This window comes from Chanodichthys erythropterus, chromosome 8 (genome assembly GCF_024489055.1).
Source record: "Chanodichthys erythropterus isolate Z2021 chromosome 8, ASM2448905v1, whole genome shotgun sequence".
Taxonomy (NCBI): domain Eukaryota; kingdom Metazoa; phylum Chordata; class Actinopteri; order Cypriniformes; family Xenocyprididae; genus Chanodichthys; species Chanodichthys erythropterus.
This window is the reverse complement of record NC_090228.1, coordinates 33,937,751-33,954,933: the sequence shown is the minus strand read 5'-3', so window position 1 is coordinate 33,954,933 and position 17,183 is coordinate 33,937,751. Positions and strand designations below refer to the sequence as shown.

Here is a 17,183-nt window from a genome sequence, read left to right as displayed (position 1 = left end):
AGGATAGCTTTGTGTTTATACTGAGTTACAAGTGCCAGCATCCACAGACAATTATACAGCGTAGACTGTTGCAATCCATATCTGCTGTAGGAACTGTGGACGAACCAGACAAATGAATCATTCAGATGATTCTTTCAAAACATAATTCTAATTCAGAATTGAGGTTCCGGCTCCGGCCCGTCTGCAGATAAAGCCAGGCTGATTACTTTTACGACACATGCTTCCTGATATCAGAAGCAACGTACCAAAGGGTCACCCAAGAAGACGGAGAGACAATCCAGACCCTTTTGTTTCCTTACTTCACAGGAGAGCCAAAGAGACTGTTGAACAAATAAATCTGCTTCAAAATTGTTCCAACAATTTTAACGGACTTATCAAACATCTTTTAACTACATACATTTTGCATTATGTGTCCACAAGTACTACCTGTAAACAGTTAGGCTTTAGAACACTCACAATTCATGTAAATGTGTTAACTCTTGACTGAATGACTGGAAGTATGCCTTATTTGGACTTAATTTGATTCTTTCCACCTTTCCTATATCCTGACTTGAATGAAATCTGTTTAAAATGTATTGTATTCCATTTAATAGAAATTATGTTAAAATGGCACACTCTGCTGAAGCAGAAACAGGATGTAACACTTATGTTTTATTGGGGGCAGAGGAAGGCCCTCTTGAAACAGGACAATGTCTGATTGGCCAGGACTCCTCAGAGGGGTGACAAACAACTAAGTTTAAATGATCATATTGCAAGATAGTGAACGAGAGAAGTTGGTTAGTAAACGAGAAAGGAGTTCAAGCCAGCCAACCTTCACTCACTTTTCTTTTCTTTACTTAACTTTCCTTTACCGCTGAAAGTCTTGTGTCCTAAGTGTCGTCGCAAAGTTCAACCAACGACTTTTGCCGCTTCAACTCCAGCGACAAAGAGACTTCGTTTCATTGTCCCACACGGACCTGATCTGGACCAATCATCGACTTGGGAAACCCTCCTCTGCACGACGAGGGAAATTCACCTTAGTCAACGCAAACAAGTACCTCCAGATGAAAACTGAACTGGTGCATTTAAATGAATGATTCATGGTTCGTTCTGGTCTTTGAAATGCATTGATAGGAATTCTGTTAATCAGATCTCTCTCTCTCTCTCTCCCTCTCTCTCTCTCTCTCTCTTTCGAAACTCTTTCTCTCTCATTTCCTTCTTACTGCAACACGTATGAATGTGTGTGTGTGTGTGTGTGTATGTGCGTGCCTTTGTGTTAGATTAGTTTGTATTAGAATAAAATCTCTTGTAGATTTTAAAAAGAAAGTGTCTTGTATTATGTGCTTTATGATTTAATGTCTTAAACTGTCGATTTCAAGTTACCGTGCTCTAATCAGTGTTTTCACGATTATTGGATATTTATATCCGTTACAAGAGCTTATTACGGCTCGAGCAAATGAACGCTGGACGAATCAGGTGCTCAGTCGTAATCTAAACAACTATTTATTCATTTGAGCTAATTATACTTCCTAGGGTGTTTTCCCTACACTGCCCTTTAACGAGACTGTTGACTGAGACGTAACAAAGTGAGCCATAGCATATTTTTAGAAGGTACGTGAGTATTTTATATGGTTGTTTTAATGTAATATGATGGATTTGTGTAATAAAAATGTGAAATGGTTTTAATTACAGGTTATAAATCCTCCTTGTGGTTCAGCGCCACTGTTTCTTTCCATTAAAAATTAAGGTTTATTTGTTTGGTTTTGTTTTCTGTATATTTTGTTGTACAATTTTGTTTTATTGATTGGTGTACTACTGTATGGGAGGACTTACTTTGGTTTGTGTGATTTTTGGTTTGTGTGTTTCACGTATGGTTTGATTTCTTTTGATTCATTTTTTGGGGTTTGTGTTTCCTCCCATATGGTGGTTATCCAGTTATGATTCAAGTTGATTTCATTTGTTTTACTGTGGGTACTATATTTGTTTTTTGTTTTTTTTATATCATCTGCTAATTTCTAATTTGGTTGACTTTTCATTTATTGTATTTTCATTTTTTGTGTGATATTCAGTTGATTTGATTGATCCTGATTTGTTTTTTATATGGTTGTATATTTAATGTTTTTTTTTTTGTTTTTTTTGATTTATTCGTTTTTCAACTTTACATCTTAATATCAATATTGCTGCGGATTAGATTAATTAAAAAAAACAAGTTCCAAAGTGTGATTCGTCTTTTTGTTCACCACTAGTGCATGCTGATGATGTTTTTATTCTTCTGTGGAAACTTGTACTGTAGCTCACAAGTCAACAGGTGTCATCATCATACAGTCTACATGCATGTCATACTCATTACCCAAGTTTAATAGATCCATGTTGCACAATGTGATTTGTAATGATCTTATAGGATTGCTAAAGTTGTGCAGTGTATCCTGGGCTTTACACCTTTAACCCTATGATTAGTCATGTAGGGTAAGGTTAGTCAAATCTAGCCTAAACCATAAAGTACTCACCCACCCGCAGGCTGAAGTTCTTTAGGAATGACGTAGAAGACTCCCTTGTGGTAGTTCTTTGTTGAGGCTCAGTTTGTAGTTATAAGTAAAGTCTCACAGAAGGCAATAGTTACAATAAAAACACTTATTTTATTAGTTACATTACAAAGCAGTTAATGCAAAATAAAATAAAACTTAAATCAGCTAAACTAAAAGCTCTAAAGTCAAACTCTAATTAGCAATATTGGAGATACTGTTAAGTGTCCCTCGATAGGGTATCGGATGTCCTTCACACTTAATGCAGGCAGCATCTGAGGGGTGCTTCTACCGCTATTGCCTACGCCGTGGCTTCTTCTAGCACTTTTCCCCTTCTTTACTGTAGTCTTCCTTACTTCCACCTCTGCTTGTGGTTCTAACACTTCCTCTTCACCCCCATGCACCCTGTTGCTGACCTTTGTTGTTGGTTACAAACATTTTCCCACACATATTTTACACTTGTTTCTGTTTTTCACACCATAATAAACAAAGGAGGTCAAATACAATTGTTTATATTGTACATCTATGTCACTTAGTTTTTTAGGTATTTTCCACTCATAGCATTCAAGCATTTAAATATTTTAGGTAATTTCCAGTCATACAGCAATTTAATCATTTCTATTTTTAGGCATATATGGCATTATCTTAAAAGCAAGCAAATTAATATTTTTTTGAAAAAGGTAAATAGCAATATCAATACCCCCCCAAAAAAAGAAAAGAAAAGAAACAAAGAAAAGCACTAGCAACATACAAGTGTTCTGCAAAAACACATATCTGCTTTCAACGCTTCTACATCTTGTGGAATGAGTACAGGGATCATGGTCTCACCTTTGGCTCCCAGAATACTCACTCTGACATCCAAACTCACTGTCTTTCTTTGCGACGAGGAAGTAGCAGCTGTAGAAGCCTGACTCGCTCTGAGCTGGAGGAACCACTTCTATGGCTCTATTTGCCAGCACAGTGTTCACCTCGGAGCACAGGACGTGAATGTCCTGGATCGTCATGGAGTTGAATAACAGGGCCCTTTGAGTGAATTGGAGTACATAACCTCGCTCTGTTATACCCAATACCTATTTTGACACTCTGGGGATGGCCTGCCAGGCCTCTGACCATGTGACAAGGGGTTGGATTGGCTTGAGCAATGGGCGCTGTAAGGAACCACAGTGCTTGTGGGGAACAGAAGAGGAAATTTGCTCTCTTTTTGAGTGTGTTTGTTTATTATTTTGCCCGCTATCACAGCGGTTAGTTGCATGGGTGCTTGAACGGGCCCTATGCATGAAACAAACACACCTGGAACTGAACGAGGTGATGGGAAAAATAAACGAGGCTGGGGGTGGTCCGGCCACAGCTCCCTCCTCTTCCTGTCAGTGATATCAGGATGACTTCTGAGGCGCAGGGTCCAGCACTATCTTGGGCCGGGATCAGCTGGTGGCGCAAGCTTTGGAGGGCTGCTGAGTTGGCGCAGGCCTGTGGAGACTCGAAGCAGAGGAGCTGGAATGCTTTGACAAAAAGTGTCACATGGCTTGGGACGACTTTTGCACAGCGGTGAAATGTTCAGCAAATCCATCAATGGTGGGACCAAAGAGGCCAGTGGGGGAGATCGGGGAGTCGAGGAAGACGGTCTTGTCCGAGTCCTTGATCTCCGTTAAATTGATCCATAAATGGTGCTCTAGCAACATCGATTGGCCGATAGCCTGAGCCGTAGGTTTGGTGGCATGTTTTGCGCTGCGGAGCTGCCTGAATACTGTCGGGTCATGTCCAGCTTCATCCATGGCACGGAGGAACTTCGCCTGGTACACTTGAAGCACAGCCATAGAGTGTAACGCAGATGCTGCCTGGCCTGCCGAGGTGTAGGCGTGACCAGCAAGGGGTAAAGTCGTCTGGCAGGACTTAGATGGATGAACGGCCTTTGACTTCCATCCCATGGCAGTAGGCGGGCAGAGGTGCACAGCCACAGCTTCACCCAAAGGAGGCAGCTTTTCATAGCCCTTCTGTTCAACACCATCAACAGAGGTGAGAGAGGTAGATGAGCGGAGTCGGGCACAAGCTCCTCGATGGCTTTAGGTAGAACACGGATGAGCTCAGTGTCTATCGAAGCTCTGGCGGGGGTCGTGGGCTGAGCCTGTCCAATCTTCGGTGTCCAAGGCCACTAGGGACATGCTGTCATCCAGTGGCTCATCATAATCTAAGATGTTCATGTGTTTTTTTCTTCAGTCGAAAAGAAATTAAGGTTTTTGATGAAAACATTCCAGGATTATTCTCCTTATAGTGGACTTCAATGCCCTCCAAACAGTTGAAGGTCAAATTTACGGTTTCATTGCAGCTTCAAAGGGCTTTAAATGATACCAGATGAGGAATAAGGGTCTTATCTAGAGAAACGATCACTCATTTTCGAAAAAAATACAACAGTTTATGCTTTATAAACACAAATGATCGCTTGTACGTGCTTCCGCTTTCCGTATTCTTCAAAAAGCTTAAGCCGTATGTCCTACTCCTTCCCTATTCTACTTATGGAAAAAAAAAAAAAAACTGGTGCATCGTTCTTTCCGTAAGTTGAATAGGGAAGGTGTAGGACATACGGCGTAAGCTTTTTGAAGAATACTGAAACTGTAATTTTGACCTTCAACCGTTTGGGGCCAATTGAAGTCCACTATAAGGAGAAAAATCCTGCAACGTTTTTAATCAAAAACCTTAATTTCGTTTGGACTGACGAAAGAAATGCATGAACATCTTGGATGACATGGAGGTGAGTAAATTATCAGGAAAATTTTATTTGAAAGTGAACTAATCCTTTTTGTAATGAAGAGAAAATAAGAGACTGTATAACATCTCACTGTTACTGATTTACCATGAGCTCAAAGCATTATAGGTAGAATCTCTCTACAGTCTATTCTGATTCATCAACACAGTTTCACTGATGATCCAGTATAATAAACATAAAACCCAGGATAGAGCGGTTGAGTGAATGTGGTCTGGACTGTGTGGATGAGGCTCATTGTGTCTCCAGAGACTCTGTAGAAGGACAGAGTTCCTGCTCCGTGATCCACATACACTCCTATTCTACTGCTAATGGACTCTACAGAGAGTTTAATCTCTTTCTTTTTGTGTCTGAATGAGGAACTGGAGTGAGAGCAGAACAAACTCCAGGACTGATCATTATATCCAAACCAACACTCATAACGCCGTCCCTTCCTCCTGATTCTCTTATATGACACTGATATATACACACCACCACGCCACTCAATCTCCCAGTAACAGCGTCCACACACACTCTCTCTACTCAACACCTGACACACATCAAATCTGTCTGGATGATCAGGATACGACTGCTCTGTGTCAGTGAATGTAATCACTCTATTCCTCTCAGACAGACGGAGGCGTTTATTTACTGTGTTTGGATCCAGAGTGAACTGATGGGAATCTGATGGAGATAAAACACATCAGAATCAGGAATTATGAATCTGATCTTTTAATGTATCTGAACTCATTATGTTCAATATATTATCAGTGTCTCAGTACAGTTTACCAGATATCCTGTGCAAATCATCATTTACATGATCAACTCTAAAACTCTTCGGTCATGTTTTCTTTCTCCTTCTACAGGAAGAACATGAACACACTCAGTGAGTTTCTCTGCTTGTTTTCTTAGTGACTTACATTGTAGGAAGTCGTTCCTGGTCCTGGGAACAATGTTGGTGAAAGTGACTGTGGAAATCAACAGACATGAAGAGTGTGATTATCATGATAAGAGAAAAGGATCCCTGCATCCGTTCCTAAGACATTTCTAATATAATCTTCTACATGAGGATAATTTCTGAGAGCAGATGAATCACCAGGACTTTACCACTGACAAAGATTTTCTTGAACTCCTCTTTGCAGAAATCCTCTAGTATGTGCCTCAGCTGACGGACAGATTTTCTCACGACATCAAAAGAGAAGAGAAAACTGAAGGGATCATCATTTACGTCTGTAGATTCAGGAGGAGCTGAGAGAGACTGGAAACTCTACAGAAAACAGAAATCAAAGCTCATCACCTCCATACTTCAGCCAATAACCTGCGATACTGTCAGATTTGAGCAGCTCTTATTGATCTTTAGTAACTCTCCCACTCTCACAGCATCAGCTGGTAAATAGTTATGAAAATGTATTATAAAAGGTTTCAGCTGGTTTGAAGATTATCTGATTTTGGTAAACAAAAGATTGTAAAAAGGTAAGTAAAGAGATAATGCTAAATCTAGCTGGGTGAAACTGGTGCCATCAAGTTCATGGATTTCACACTGTTGTAACACAAAGTTTAAATATTAGTGAAGTTTTGAGCTGTTGCTATCTGGAAGCTCAATATATCTTTCAGAAAAATGTTTCCTAAGAGATTTCCAGAGCTGAACTGCATTTGTAAGTGTGTCTCTTTCAAAAGAAGATGATCAGATGAGAGTCTGACTGATGATTATATAATAACCGAACACACAGATCAACACTTCAGTCAACGGCTCATTCTGCTCTCATGAAATGTTTCTCTGTGAGTCTCTTGCTCAAGTCCACTATGATCCTGTTCTTCTAGATCTCTGTTACCTGCAGGAAATGGATGTGATCCTGTGTGTGTGAAAGCTGCTCCAGCTCAGCGTCTCTCCTCCTCAGATCATTGATCTCCTGCTCCAGACGCTCCAGTCGCCCTTCAGCTCGACTCACTGCAGTCTTTTCCTGATCTCTGATCCGCTGTGTGGCCTCAGAGCGGCTTCTCTCAATGGAGCGGATGAGCTCAGTGAAGATCCTCTCACTGTCCTCCACTGCTGTCTGTGCAGAGCGCTGTTAGGACACACATCACAATCACACAGTGGCTTCAGTGAGTCCTGACTGAGACTTCTCTTCTTCTCCAGACTCACCTTATGAGACTCCACAGCCTCTCTCAGCTGCTGAAGATCTTTCTCTCTCTGCTGGATCCTCTGCTGGAACGACCTCTGCGTCTCCTTCAGCTGGTGCTAAAGGACAAACCAATAGCAGGAGAAACATCACATAAATCATCAAGAAAACCGATATGAATCCAGTGTTAGTGAAGTGATGTTGCTACAGGTTTAATCATAAGTGTCAGCATGCTTTCACAAATGCCTAGAGTAGGGGGTGGATTCTGGGATTCATTGCATGTTCAATATATATATATATATCCTTTTGAGTGATTTACAATCAAGGTATTTATCAATATTTATCCGTGTACATATTAAATTCTCCATGTTTTTGAGAGAGGCACCAAACATGTGTTAAATCATATCAAATCTTCTAGCTGACCAAGACAGCTGAGGACAATGGGGTCACTTCAGCTTGTCGCCTATGTGACCACTTCTTACTTAAAGCATTACTAGCAAACTTTACTTACCTATATTCCAACACTAGAGAATAATAATGACTTTTGTCTAAACCTCTCACTGAGAGAAAGTACATGCTATCAGTATGTTTTGGGAAACCTTCCAGTTTAGAGCAAGAACTTGATGAACTTCAACCTTGAAGAAGCTGGGTGTATCTCTGCGTGTGCAATAGTATTTATTTTCCCAATAAGCTGGAGCAGATACGTGACCTCAGAGTCTCTCCAGCGGGTGTTATTCTCTATACAGTGCACACTGTTTCTGAAGCAGTCATTGCATTGGGGGTTGAGCTTGGAGATCGATCCTCTGTTGAGGACAGCAAACCAACTTCATTTACTATTAAAGGGGTCATGAATTGAAAAATCTACTTTTCCTTAAGCTTTAAATATAAGAGGTCATTTTACTATAAGAATATTAAGTTTCAGAACTGAAATCTTCCTTGTTAGTTCAATAAAAGCCTTTATTGACACCAGGCCCATCGAAAGACTGATCCTGGAATGTGCCTTTAACTGGGTGAAACTCTGCCTCCTCAAAAGAAATCAGCGCCTACTTCATCATTGCAACATTAGCCCCGCCCACTCACATGTTAGTGAGATGAGAGAAGAGCAATACACCACGACAAAAATAACATTACCTTTCAAAAGATCTGTAATTAAGTCCACTGGAGGCGAGCATTGAGAAACCATGTACAGATTATTATAAATGCCAAACTTGAAACTAACATGACTTGAAACTAATGTAGCTCTTCCAGTTCGCACCTGCTCACTCCAAGCGGGACGCAAACCCCGGCCCGTCCGCATGGGAGTCGGACGCTTTAACAAAGAGGCTAAAGGCTGCAACCTCTAGCGTCAGTCGCTAAAGCATCTCTTGAGATCAGGGGAGTGAGGTGTTACACAGTGCTTACTAGCCTACGTCTGTTACACTCACCCCCTAAACCTCACTCCCATCTGGGTCACGGCACCAATGTAGCCTCTACAGAAACAAAGAACGAGGGAACCAATGACAAACAGAATAGAGCTTAGATTCTGCCCGGACTCGGGCCGATATTTCCCGCCACCGTCCTCGGGTTGGGTCGGGCTCTTGATAAAGTACGTGTCATGCGCAGCGTCTCGTCCACTCGCAGTCTCGCACGCGTGACGCATCACACCTGCTGTGCGTGCTGTACTATTCAGTAGCTTAAGTGTAACATGGAGCTTGAAGAAGCAAAGAAAAAAATTAAAACAGGAGAATTAACTTTGAGCAAGTTTGGAGGAAAATCGGACGTATGGAAACATTTTAAACTAGTCGTGGGGAGTGACTACATATGTGTTGGCTTTGTCTCGTGCATTAAATGCCGCACGCTGCTCGCCTATGACCGCAAAAAACGGGGACAATGCAGTTTACATGCTTCTTCCTTGTCGTATTATTCATTAAGATAATAATTAATAAATGCACGCACAATTATGAACTTGATAAATGTTACAGATATGTTTTATTATGCACAAACAAATGCCTTTCAACTTACATGTGCAAAATTCAGAATTAAATGAATGTGCTGCAATGTGTACAAAAAGAGAGTCTGTAGTAGCCTACGTGTTTTAGCCATTAAATAAGCACATTTAGTTTCAAGTTTGTCAAGTTTTGTTTTGAAGAAAGATTTTCTTTAAATTGAATTTCTTTTAGTATAAATTGTAGCTTAATTTCAATACATTTTTCATCAACCAATTGCCTGGATTTAATACATAAAAAGCAATATAGCAGACAAAATAATAATGACATGGAGGCGCCGGCGTGCCGTGCACACTCATAACACGCTGTCACCGATTTTACAAATGCACATCTTGCTACACACATATTTTTATGTTGAAATAACAATATGTTGAAGTAACATTATTAATAATAATTAATCTTTAAGAATATTTGATTGAATGCTGAATGTTGCGCTTGTTCAATTTAATAAAATTAAAACTTTAATTATGATAATTAAAATAATTGAATATTAAATATTTAGTGGCCAATTTTTGCTCATCTAGCACAGCAGCACCTGCATTAAAATAAAAATGTGGCGCCGCCCCTGGTTATAACGGCCCACATATTAAAAAATGTCAGGTTTAAATCGGGCTCGGGCTCATAATTATAGTGAACGTGTCGGGCCGGGCTGGGCTCGGACACATCGGGCTCGGGTAGGGTCGGGCTTGATTTGTTGGGATCGATCTAAGCTCTAAAACAGAACTCAGAAACACATGACCATTAACAACCAATCAGCACATGACACATTGATTAATGGAGCACATGGAGCAATGGAAGCATGACACCATCTGTATGAACAAAATGACAAAATAAAAGACATGAAATCATATATGTGAAAAATGAACATGACACCAAAACAAGACATTACAGGATCCTTATGCTAGGAATGTGCCTGTTGCCTTTTAATTCTAAATGATCAAAATTTTTGATGCAAAAAGCATACTAACATTATAAGTGCACCTCAGGAAACCTTATAAAATAATAAAACAACGCAGTTCATAACCCCTTTATAACATCACATCTGAATTGTAAGAGAGCTATAAAATAAAGAATCACCACTGTGAAAACGTCCTGCTTAAGTCATGCTCATGAAGGTGGTTGATCAACTAGAAACTAGACTGATCAATCAGAAACGGAAACTAAAACAATGCTCAGACAAAGGTTGAAAACAGGCACAACAATGCAAATTATAAGAAAATTAAAGAGTTTTTTTTTTACATTAAATTAAGTAAATTTATTCTACTAGACCCCATAAACAAAATGATGAACCTGTAAATGATCATAATGGGACCTCTTTAAGTTCATACCTGTTTCTCTGTCCTCTGTGCTGCAGCTGATACAGTGTCATGTTTTTTATGTTCATCCATCGTACACAGCAGACATATACACTTCTGATCAGTGCGGCAGAAAACCTCAAGGATCTTGTTGTGTTTCTGGCAGATCATCTCCTGCAGTCGTCCAGTGGCTTCAGTCAGATTGTGTCTCTTTCTTTTAAAGAAACTCTCATGTTGTTCAAGGTGATTCTGACAGTAAGACTCCAGACACACCAGACAGGACTTGACGGCTTTGTGTTTTCTTCCAGTACAGACGTCACACTGCACATCTCCAGCTCCAACATAACAGTCAGCAGGAAGTTTAGTCTTTTTCAGTTTCTCCACCATTTCAGCCAGAATGGTGTTTTTAGCTAAAGCAGGTCTTGGACTGAAGGTCTGTTTGCACTGAGGGCAGCTGTAAACTCTCATCTTATCCTCTTCATCCCAGCAGACTGTAATACAGCTCTTACAGTAACTGTGTCCACAGGGAATGGTCACTGGTTCCTTCAGGAGATCCAGACACACTGGACACAGGAACTCATTCTGATCCACTGAAGTTCTGGCTTCTGCCATTTTACTGCATGAATACAGAGACACGAACACACAACAGCTCAACTACACTTCAGTTTCTCTTACTCTGAACTCAGGTGTTTCCTGTTTCAAATTCATCAGTTTCTGATTCTTAGTCAGAGGGTCCAGAGTTTACTAATGCATTTGATTCAAACCGCCACATGCTTCTTCATACAAAAATGCAGTTTTCTTAGTCACGATACTGCAACTTGCTAAGTCAGTGATAGACAGAACTCAAAGGTCCCACATGATGTGCTACATGCTACTTTCTTTGAGCCTTTAGATTTGACCTATCCTTACGCAGATTTGCAGAAATACGGACTCTCATTAGTCTATCTCAATCTCAATTTATTTATAAAGCACAATAAAACAACAGTGGTTGACCATTAGGCTGAACAATATTAATAAAAAGCAAAAACAGAAAGAAAAACAAAATAAAATAACAATAAGACACAAATAAGACACAAATACAGCAATTAATGGATAGGCAAAGCCCATTTGAAATCATTAATTATATGCTTTTTCAAAGAGAGTTTTTAATTTTGCTTTGAAAAGTGATTTTGAAGAGATTAATCTAATAGAGAGGGGTAGGCTGTTCCACAGCTTAGGGCCGGCTCTGATTGGATGATCTTAACTGTCTAGCTGAAGTGTTTGTACTCATAGCTAGTCCATTTAAAACCTTAAAAACAAAGAGTAAAATTTTAAACTCTATTTTAAAACAGACTGGCAGCCAATGGAAAGAGAGTAAGACTTGCATGATATGTTCATATTTGCGGGTGCCAGTCAGAAGTGTAGCAGCTGCATTTTGGACTGTTTGTAGGCGATTAATATAGGATTGGCTGATACCTATGTACATTGAGTTGCAGTAGTCAAGTTGTGATGAGATAAAAGCATGTATGACTCTCTCAAACTCTGCAAATGTTAAAAAGTTCTTAACTTTAGCAAGGAGTCTTAGCTGAAAGAAGCTAGATTTAACTACTGCATTTATCTGTTTATCAAAATTCAGAGCAGAATCAAAAACAACAAGATTTTTGACATATGAGGACTTGACATATGAGGCTAGGTTACCCAACACTTGGTATATATTGCCAGAGACAACTAGAGGCCCGAACACAACTTCCTCAGCCTTACTCTCATTTAAATTTAAGAAATTTATTATGTTTATTAAAAATTGACCCCAATAGGATCATATATATGAAGAAAATAAAATGGGAGCAAGGATAGATCCTTGAGGAACCCCACAGGTCAAAACTTATTTGGAGGATGAGCTCCCATTCACAAAAACTGAGAAAGTCCTATTATTCAAATATGATTTGAACCAGTTCAGAACACAGCCCTTTAAACCTACGTAGTGCTCAAGGCAGGAAATAAGAAACACTGGTCTACCGTGTCAAATGCTGCACTTAAATCTAAAAGCAAAAGTACTAATGAATTACCAGAACCCACAGATAATAAAATATCATTTAACACTCTTAAAAGAGCAGACTCTGTACTATGAAGTTTCCTAAAGCCTGAATGGAAAGTTTTAAACAAACCATTGGACACAGGTTTGTAATTGAGTAGAAGTTACCTAAAACTTTAGAAATAAATGGTAAATTAGAAATAGTCCTAAAGTTAGATAATGCCGTTACATCCAGATTTAGTTTTCTCAACATGGGTTTGATAGTTACGTGCTTAAAATATTCCAAAACAATCCGTTCAGAAATACTCTTATTATAGAGAAATACATGGCCCAATAGCATCAAATACCTGCATGAGATGCCATGTTGGAATAATGTCAGTTGGAGACATAGGTTTTAAATGCTTAATATAATCATAGTGTTACGTGACGTTAGTGTATCAAGGAATACGTAGAGTAGTCTTTAATTACAAAAACAAGCAGGATCACCTCTGGAGGAGGGTGAGGAGAAGAGGGGCAGCAAAACAAAGTCCAAAGAATTAGTCCATGGGGGAGTGGAGGGTGGGAGGAACCAAGGACATACCCGGAGCAGGAGGAGCCAGATGTTGGTCCAGAGACCAACCATGACGAGGCCCCAGGGTGGAGTGGCAGGTGGGAGGAGCCGTGGTGGTGTCGTCTTGGTGGTAGGCAACACCCTGGGGACGACCAACGAAGACGTAGCTAACGATGGAGACCCTGATGTAGCTGATGAGCTGAAGAGCCCACGCACAGCCGAAGATACGGTAGACCGAGGTGGAGCCAAGGTGATGAGCATCCGAGGTGGAGACAGACGTCCAGGACAGAGGACAGAGGTTGAGCCGGTGGGGCCGAGGATGTAAGCGGCGCTGGAGGGAAGGAGGAGCCAGACGGAGCCTTAGGTACAGGCAGGTCGACAACTGACCAAGGCGGAGTCGGAGAGACGAGGGAGCCTGGAGAAGCCGTATGGCCGATGGTGTCCGGTGGAGCCGAGGGAGGGAGGAGCCATGGTGGAACCGGAGTGTCGACGGTCTGAGGTGGAGCAGGGGGCACAGACGCTTGAGGTGGAGACAGGGGATCCTCTGTGTGAGATGGAGCTGGTGACCTGAAGACAGTTGGCATTTGGCATATTGAAGATGTAGAAGGGCTGAAAGACAGCAGCGATGGTGGGGCTGAGGAACTGGTTGAACGAGGAGGCGGGAGAGGGAGGCTGGGCGGTAACACAGGAAATACAAGGGGAGCTGGAGATACAAGAAACTCTGGAGATATAGGGGGTGCTAGAGATTCAGGGGAGTTGGGAATCAACTCTCCAAAAATGTCAATTAGATCAGCCTCAAACAAATCCCTCAGTTCTTCAAAATAATGGCCAGAGTTCAACAAACTCACATCAACAGCGGTGGTGTCATGGGCGGGGCTTTCCTCCCAGCCCTTGAGCTCCACAATCACTCCCTCAATGATGAACGTGTTGCCGGCTCGCACTCCTGGTCAGACTCGGTCAGTGGTCTGGGCTCCAAGGCGATGAAAGACTCCGTCCTTATCCTCGGTATGGGCTCTTCTCTCGCGGGTGGCCGGTCTCCACAGCCTGCGGTGGGCTCAAACAACCTCTCCATCGCGTCGTTCACTGGTGGTGGTTGGTTGGTCTCTGGCAGTGGAGTGGGGTTGGTGGTGAAGTCCTCCTCCGCAGGGGCGATGGTGAATGGTGAGTTTTTACTCACCAGCGCCCACTTCACAAATGTGGCGAAATCCTTCTGAGGACCGCTCCTTGGGAGGGGTGCCCAAGACTGCTCGCTTAGGCTGGAGAAGTAAAACACGCAGAGCAAGTGGTCGGGAAAGTGAGTTTGGCACGCCAATTACAAAAAATCCCTGGTGTGAGATTCCAGGGAGCGGTCCCTCTGCTCCAGGCATAGAAGAGTTACTGCTGGGTCCATAGTTACAGGAGTAGGGGAAATAAAGAAAAGAAAACGCAGCAAAACTGTTTTGGTCCGTTCTTCTGTTACGTGACGTGAGCGTATCAAGGAACAAGGATGAAGGAGAATACGTAGAGTAGTCTTTAATGACAAAAACAAGCAGGATCACACTAAACACAGTCAAACATGAACGAGAATGGACAAGGAATGAGGGAGAACACAGAGTATATATACAAGAGGCAAACAAAGGGAACTTAACAAGATGATTAACTGACACAGGTGAAAGAAATGACTAATTAAACAGAATAGGGAAAACTAGATCAAACTTAAGGAAGACAACAGTGAACATGTAACACATAAAGAGAGTTAATAGAGATTGGCTCAAATTCATTGAAAGTTGAGGTACAGACAGAAGGGACTGAAGGATCACAATCTGAAGAGATAATAAGCTGTCTGATGTCACCACAGTGAACATCAACCAAAGGACTTATGGCGGAGTTTATAGTGGAAAAAAGAATCATAGGTCTATGACAGTTTTTAGCAATAATATCTGAGAAGTATTTAGATTTAACTGCTTTAACAGCTTTTTGATAACTTGTCAGAGATGTACATAGAATTTCAAGAGACACATGAAGTCTGTCTTTTTTCCACTTTTGCTCTGCATGCCAACAAACTTGTCTCAGCTCCTGTGTGGTGTTGTTTAGCCATGGTTCAGGTTAAGGTTTTTGTTGTTTTGTCAAAGGAGCTATAGAATCTAAAATGTCAGTGCAGTTGGAGTTAAACCAAATAAGTTGCTTTTCAGTATTTAATTTATTGGAGGAAGAATCAGGTGACAGCAGCTGATAAGCCTCCTTAAAATGTATGGAGAAATCCTCAGAAAATTGACCTGAAAAGGAGCAGGTAAACATTACGGGCTTATGATCGGAAAAGCTTAACTCACAAATGTCAAGATCACAGATAGAAAGACCATGTACCAATACCAGGTCAAGTGTATGGCCCAGTGCATGTGTAGATGCTTTAACCATTTGGACTAAATCAAAAGAGTCAATAAGTTTGAAGAAATCCATTGCTAAGGGATTAGTATCACAGCAAACATTAATGTTAAAGTTACCAACAATTAAAAGACTGTCAAACTGAGTAACAATACCACCTAAAAAATTATTTAGTTTTGGTGGGCGATAAGCCACAGCAATCTTCAGATTTTTGTCCTCCTTCAGATAACATATTTGCACTTCAAAATTTGAAAACATCTCAGTTTTTAAGGACCAACAACAGAAGCTGCTTTTGTGGACGGATGCTAACCTGCCAACCCTTCCAGTAGAACTTGGAGAGTTTATAAAAGTACAGTTTGAAGGCACAAGATCAGAAAAGGGACTCAAATCACCCACAGTCAGCCAAGTCTCAGTCACGAACAAAAAAATCCAGATCGTTTGAAGTGAAAAAATCACGTAGAATAAATGTCTTGTTTACCAAAGATCGAACATTTACCAGTGCCATCTTGATTCACGTTGGATCACCAGCTGGCTGTACTGTGTGTCTCTGAGGATGGAGATTGCCATGGTTAATTCCTCCTTGTCGTAAACAAACAGAAGGCCTGCACCAATGAGAGTCATGTAAGGCATTCAGTATCACAAGCTGAAGACAGTGCTGGATACACTCCAGTGGTCGCCCTGAAATAAAATGGCCATTGCCCAGCCCAAATGTGCAAGGATAGCGCGCAGTGAGACATGCTAAACATAATTTTAGCTTGACTGCAGTTCTTCCCCGCTTTCCTCTCCGTCTGCGACATTTCCCACAGCGAACGCCGCAAGCAGGTACAATCAGACGTTAGGAAATGTGGAGGTGGGCAATTTGAATAGGATTGCTTCAGAGCTGTGCTTGATAAAACTTCAGATGCTTCCTTGAGTGGTTTGCCAAATCTCTTCAAATACCCCAAGTCTTGACAAAAGGACTGTAAACATGTTTCCTATTGTTGTCAGTAAATAAAATATATTTATTTTATTAATTCATGCATTAATTTATTGCTTGACTGTAAATTCAGATGTATTCACCTTGGCTGTATTTGTCTAGTGTGTATTCATGCATATATATGTGACAAAACATTACATTTTGCTTGTTTTACTAAATCATCAATTTCACAAAAAAAAAGTATAATTATGTTATGTATAATAATTAATAATATGTATATAATAATATGTATATAATTAATTATGCATAAGTGTTGGGGTGGGCTAGCAATGCAATTAATTCTGGGGTAATCTTATTTTAAGTAGTGATACTTACATTTTCTGAGTATAAAATCAACAGTCTTCTCCAAAGGCGAGATCTTTAAGCAGCTGACCTCATTTGTGCAGAATTTACTAACACTGAGGAAAACCGCACTAGGTAGGGTTGTGGAGTTACTGATGCTGTGAGGTGTTAGTGCATTTGACCGTCATCTTTTTTTTTATTGCAGAACTTATATTTACATACAAGAGCAGGGTAAATACCATAATTGTATCTTTAACAATGATATATATATATATATATATATATATATATATATATATATATATATATATATATATATATATATATCGGTAAAAGGATGCTGAGGTTAGAGCTGCCAGGCAGGA

The 17,183-nt window shown here is 40.6% G+C and overlaps 1 protein-coding gene across 1 annotated transcript; it reads right to left on the bottom strand.

Annotated features, from left to right (window-relative positions):
• Nucleotides 1-5,167: 5,167 nt before the first annotated feature.
• LOC137024795 (tripartite motif-containing protein 16-like) lies at nucleotides 5,168-11,250 on the bottom strand. Its single transcript, XM_067392678.1, has 6 exons — nucleotides 10,672-11,250; nucleotides 7,382-7,477; nucleotides 7,071-7,304; nucleotides 6,346-6,505; nucleotides 6,159-6,206; nucleotides 5,168-5,922 (listed from the first exon to the last, which is right to left on the bottom strand). Exons 1-6 carry the CDS (start codon nucleotides 11,248-11,250, stop codon nucleotides 5,402-5,404), a joined length of 1,638 nt encoding a protein of 545 aa, XP_067248779.1. The 3' UTR covers nucleotides 5,168-5,401.
• Between the last annotated feature and the right edge of the window lie 5,933 nt (nucleotides 11,251-17,183).

Excerpts from the sequence above, each read along its gene's own strand:
- LOC137024795 (XM_067392678.1), bottom strand. The coding sequence starts at position 11,250 with ATGGCAGAAGCCAGAACTTCAGTGGATCAGAATGAGTTCCTGTGTCCA. Across the intron at positions 6,506-7,070 it reads ATCACATCCATTTCCTGCAG|AGTTTCCAGTCTCTCTCAGC; the intron begins GTAACAGAGATC and ends TGTTTTCTGTAG. Across the intron at positions 5,923-6,158 it reads CAGGAACGACTTCCTACAAT|ATTCCCATCAGTTCACTCTG; the intron begins GTAAGTCACTAA and ends TATCTCCATCAG.